This window comes from Plasmodium inui (assembly GCF_000524495.1).
Source record: "Plasmodium inui San Antonio 1 unplaced genomic scaffold supercont1.3, whole genome shotgun sequence".
NCBI classification, from domain to species: domain Eukaryota; phylum Apicomplexa; class Aconoidasida; order Haemosporida; family Plasmodiidae; genus Plasmodium; species Plasmodium inui.
In genome coordinates, this window is record NW_008481837.1 from 932,689 (window position 1) to 938,419 (window position 5,731).

The window sequence follows — 5,731 nt, forward strand, 5'->3', positions numbered from 1 at the left end:
TTTTTAATTGTCCATTTGAGGCAAATTTAAACCGAGCCACCGCACCCGGCCTTTTTTTTTTTTTTTTTTTTTTTTTTTCAAATTTTTTCTCATAATGCAGTGAATCGCATAAGCACGTGTAACTACCTTATGTTATTATGCATGTCCATTTGTTGGTGATCTTTCCCACGCGCAACTAAATATGAAAGCACCCACCCCAGGTGAATCGATTCTGTCAGAGAGGAAACATCATCGTAGCTAGCGCAATTTATGAGAAAAGAAAAAGGAAAACGTTCATCGAAGTGGTGCTCCCCTCCCAGTCGTTGGGAAAAAGTTATGTCTAACCGTTTTTACTCAAGCCTAATGAGATCGTTTTAAAGAGTACACCGCCGCTGTCATCATCGTTGCTGGTAAGCCCCCCCCCGGCGGCGGACGTAGGTTCGCGATGGGACACTCATCTATGGATTTCTTCATATGGATGGAAACTGACCTATTTGTTTCTCCAATTTAATTTTAATGAAGAAATTGCTACCGATTTTTTTTACCCACAGAACAAGGGGGTAATCAAAATGGTAAACCGGGCAAATTTCCCTCTCCTGTGCACACCCAATTGTGCGCTTATGCCGCTGCACCGTACGTGGCTTCGCGGAGGAGCAACGCTTCTTCTAGAGGGGGACCAGCCAAAAGCTGCCAAAAAGAAATACATCCCCTCTGGTCCCTATTCCTTTTCAAATTTCCAACACAGGTATTTATTGCCGCTCTTTGTTCTGACCCATTTGGGGATTTTTTTTGTTAAAGTAAAATCGGTAAAGGATATAGAAGCGTGGGAGGATTGGAAAAATAAAGGTAATTGGCCCAACCCGCGCATTCGCAGTGTGCCCTTCTGTCATATTTTTTTTTACACTGGAACTGCAGCTCCTCTTCCCCGAAATGGTGAAAAGACAAAAAAGAGAAAAAGCCGCGTTTCTTGTTTTGCATGTTAAACTTATCCACCCATGTCGGTACGCACATATCGGTGGGGGACAGCTACCCCTCCTTTCGTATAGCACACAAAAAAAGGTTATACAAGAAAAGGGGAAGAAAAAAACCTCTACAAAGTACAAAGGCTGCTTACGAAACAGGCACGATGACATTATTGTGTTCTTCTTGTTCGTCAAAAAAGCGAATTTATTTCTTTCACATTCCTGTTAATTAAAAAAATGGGATAGTGTTGCCTTGCCGCAGGAAAAAATAGGACGCGATACCGCTGCCTATTCCTATGCATTATTGGCTGCGGATGTGAAAATCCAATTTTACGGCACGGGTGAAAAGGAAAAGAGAAAAAGAAATTATATATGTAAGGTTGCTCTATTGGGGGGTTATTTTTTATATGGTTTCCCTTTGTCGTTTCTTTATTGGTAATTTTTTATTTTATTTCTTCAAAAAAAAACATTTTTGGAAAAACGCCCTCATGAGCGTTCTTTCGCGTCACTATTTTTATTCATTTTTGACAATCGTATGGATGCAGGAAGTTTCCATAACGCTTCCTTAAAAAGGCAACAGCCAAGGTAAATTTTGTAGCAGCATTCGCAAGAATAGGCATTTGAAACATTTTTACTAATGTGACATTTTGCCAATTTGGGAAGTCATGAAAACGGATGGGAACACCGTATGGTTAATATTTTTTTTTTTTAACCACAAAAAAGGGGATTATTTTTATATGGCCGTTGATCAAAATACCGAAAAAGGGTTGCCCTTTCTGCGAATTTTTTACAAAACGGGAGTTCCCATCCGAAGGGCATTTCGAGAAGGCTACCTTCTGCTGAATTAACCGAAACAGACGGAAAATAATTAGAGAGTCGTTACATTTGTACATGAGTGAGTGAGAAGAACAGGACCATCTTCGCCTTAAAGTTTTTCCATCATAGTGAAATTCACTCCAAACTAAGGGGCGAAACAACAGCTAATTCTGTCCCCAATTGAAAGACGTAATCTCAACGGGGGGTATAGAAAAATGTCTGCATTCGACCGATTTAACATCCACGCGCAGTTGGAACACTTGCAGAGCAAGTATCAGGGCTGTGGGCACTCGGACACGACTAGATGGTATGCTGACGCACAGTGGAACGAATTTGAAAGAGAAAAAACACCAGGACCGGATCAACCGAGCAGCCGAGCGAACCGACGCAGCACACTGAGACAGAGGAATGACACCCAAACAGGCACCCCCCCACACGCTGTGTGGGCAAAGGGAAAATTATATACATGTGTTACGCTATTATTATTTTTTTCTTAAATGTAGGGAATGGCTAACAAACATCCACAGGGACACGTTGGCATCACACGTAGGACATTATTCGAGGTACGTGAACAGAGAGGCGATCAAATGAGTTCTGCACATGGCACATACGTAATAAGGGCCTCCCCCTGTACAGTTCACCCATCCATTTTTTGTCGAAAGATGAAAATACTTATAAATGCCTTTTGTTTTAATTTTCCTCTCAGGTTAGCCTATTTCGCCATTGTAGAGAATGAACCAATCGCCAAAATAAGATATCGTTGTCTCCAGGTGGGTCCATTTAGAGATACATTCTACATCAATTTCTGTTGCTCCCTAGCAGAACATTTCTCCTCCATTGCTCATGTGGTATCCTATGGCTTCCTTTTTTTTTCTCCCCGTAGAATATGTCACTTCCCGTTGTTCCAAAGCCAAAAAAGGAGTCGAAGCAGTGATGACTTTTTTTCGCATTTATCCACTCTTTCCACGGCCAACTCACGTGAGACACCTTTTTTCGTGTCATTAACTTTATTTAACCCCGCATATCTCTGTGTCTTAATTTTTTTTTAGTCTTTTTATTTTTCTTTTTTTCAAAACGTACTACGTCTGTGTAGGCCGAAAAAAGGCTGCTTAAAAAAGGAAAAGAAATAACAAATTTTAACGACTATCATAAGTCCTTTAATTGTAAAAATGTCCGTCTCCAAAGAGTAAAACTGGTGTAACAGGTTTCAAATAGTATGTTACAGAAGCTACCCTATATATGTTACGCGATCTACGTATCCAATCTGCGCTTAGGGGATAAGCGTCAAATGTCCATTTTTTTTGATTGAATTAGTTGCCCCTTTTTCCTGCATAAAGGGGGGTTCCCAATTTGGTAATAATTCTCCCGTGTGTGTAATACCGGTTAGTATAATGGGTGAAAAAAGGATGTGCAAAAAAGGCGAGTTTATAAGCATGGCTCTAGCGGGAACCACGGAGATGAGCTAACACGTTTTGCACTTACCGCATCTGAACAAATTAAAGAAATTACTATTTTTAACCCCGAACCGATTTTCAAAAGTATCGTAGGTGCAGTGTATATTTCCTTTTCTCCCTACTTCTTTTATGTAAACATGATTATTTTTTGCGCTTTTAGCTTCTTGTCAAGGGAGAACTAAGGACTGTTGAGCGTTCACGCAGTCCAGTTTACTGTGCAAAGCTATCTTTACGGAGGAAACAATTTACCATTTTGACTTTTCCCCTGTAACGTTTACGCATAATAGTCTTCCATGAGAGATTCACACGTGGGTCAAAGGAGATTCTTCTAATTAGCCAAAAATTGTCCCACGAAGAAAAAAAAAAAAAAGTCGTTGTGATGTACGAAAAATTATGAACCGTCCAGCCAATCTAGCTTTTTTTTTTTTTTTTTTCCTGCGCAATTGCGATAAAGCAGTAATTACTCACAATGACATGCCGATTCCAGAAGAAGCCAGAAGGAAAAGGGTAATCCATCTGTTTAGTTTGTTCCCTTTTGCGCTTGAAACGTTCGGACCCCTCTTTAGTACTATGTTGCATAACGACAAAAAGAATCGTAGGGAATCACTGGATGAAGAAACCACACGAAAGAGTAACCCCCGGGGAAGTCCGTAGCCATCCCAAGGCAAGGGATACGAAGGAAAACATAAACAAATCGGGAGAAGGGCATATTACAAAGGTGGAAGGAAGGAAAGTAAGAGCAGACTGTGAACCACATGACATTAAGCGAAGAGGTGAAAGAGATAAAGTACTAATTCAGTGTGAAGAGTTGCAAAGAAAAGAACTGGAAGCGTTAAGACTGATCTATGTGCGGGACAGCGAGCTAACCATTCAAAATGAGAATGACGAAAAGAAGGACACAATAATTCACATGCAATTGAATGATGATAATATCAGTGACAATGTGATAAATTTAACTTTCGAATTACCCAAAGATTATCCTCTAAAATCGTTTTTACTCATTAATATAGATGTAAAGAACTTCACTCCAGACATGAACAATTATGTCAACCAGGAAGTGTACAAAGATATGCCAAATTATATAGGCAATGAAAATAGCATTTTAAGTATCATCTACCGAATTAACGAGTTGGTGGGAAATATACAAAACAGGGAGAAGACTTCCGTGGACCACAGTTATTCCTCATCAGAAGAAAGGGAAGAAAACATAGAGGAAGGAGCATTTGACTCATCCAAAGAGGAACTTATCAAAGATCACGTGACGTTTCTATATTGCAGCGGAATGACTTATTCCCAGCACAGAAGGGTGTTAGCTAGACGCCTGTGCTACTCGCACCATATTCTTAGTTTAGTAAAAAGAACCTGCATAATTAAATGGGCCAGAGAATTAAAAATTGGGGGGTACTCAAAAATAGGGTACCCCGGTATAATAATATGTGAGGGTCCCAAGGAAGAGGTCGATTTTTATATTAACAGTTTGAATAAGCTGAGATGGAAGCATTTTGACTGCAGGGGCATGGATGATATTATCTTAAAGGATTATGAGGACTTGGATGAGGCGCGAGTTCTTCCAAGGAACATGTACGAGCTCGACCCAAAAGGGATGAGCACTCTGTCTAATATATGCACCGAATGCGGCTTACGCGATTTGTTTTTAACAAGCATGAAGATTTACCACACCGGGGAGAAGCTCTCAACCAATGAGGGGGGAAAGAACACCGACACCAGTAGCAAAGACAAGAATAACAATAAGAATAAGAAAAAGAGGAAATGACACTCGGTATGGGGCGGATAAAGGGGGTCCACAACACACCACCCTTCTAACCGCATTCCGCAGGGGAACTTTTTTTTTTCTACATTTAGACCCCCCCATTAGGGGAGTTCACCTTTTTTTTGTTTTTTATTTTAATATATATATTTTTCTGTTTTTTTCGTGCTACCTGTGCATTCCTCCTGGCCGCCTTTTCGCGCAGCGCGGAAACGCGCAGAAATAATTTACGCGCGAAATTGCATTCCCCAGTGGTGAAGCAAAAAACGATGTGATACCTACCCTTTTGCAATTTGTTCAAAAAAGAACTACTCGTGTAGGCTAACCTTTTACGCACGTGGTGTATGCACAGTTGCAATGTCGCAGTGTTGCAATGTGCGTGTCCTAGCTGCAGGTAGACCTTGTCCAAAAGGGGCAAATTCTTTCATACGCGCGCGTGCACATATACCGGCGGGAACATCCAAAACAAGTTCCCATTACGTTTATATACGTGTGTATATGTGCATATGTGTATATGTGTATATATATATATATTTATGTATTTTTTATTTTTTCTTTTTTTTTTTTTGAGACGAAGTCTCACTCTGTCATCCAGGCTGGAGTGCAGTGGCATGATCTAGGCTCACTGCAACCTCCTCCTCCCAGGTTCAAGCAATTCTCCTGCCTCAGCCTCCCGAGTAGCTGGGACTACAGGCGCCTGCCACCATACCCAGCTAATTTTTGTATTTTTGGTAGAGATGGGGTTTTACCAT

The 5,731-nt window shown here is 40.7% G+C and overlaps 2 protein-coding genes across 2 annotated transcripts; both read left to right on the top strand.

Moving 5' to 3' along the window:
* Positions 1–1,972: 1,972 nt before the first annotated feature.
* Positions 1,973–2,691, top strand: C922_01046 (hypothetical protein; the record flags this gene model as incomplete). The annotated part of the gene is made up of 4 exons (XM_008816654.1): positions 1,973–2,064; positions 2,261–2,320; positions 2,464–2,527; positions 2,641–2,691. The coding sequence occupies 4 exons, from the start codon at positions 1,973–1,975 to the stop codon at positions 2,689–2,691; spliced, it is 267 nt and encodes an 88-aa protein (XP_008814876.1).
* A 1,130-nt stretch (positions 2,692–3,821) lies between these two features.
* C922_01047 (hypothetical protein) lies at positions 3,822–4,985 on the top strand (the record flags this gene model as incomplete). The annotated part of the gene is made up of 1 exon (XM_008816655.1): positions 3,822–4,985. The coding sequence occupies one exon, from the start codon at positions 3,822–3,824 to the stop codon at positions 4,983–4,985; it is 1,164 nt and encodes a 387-aa protein (XP_008814877.1).
* Positions 4,986–5,731: the final 746 nt, after the last annotated feature.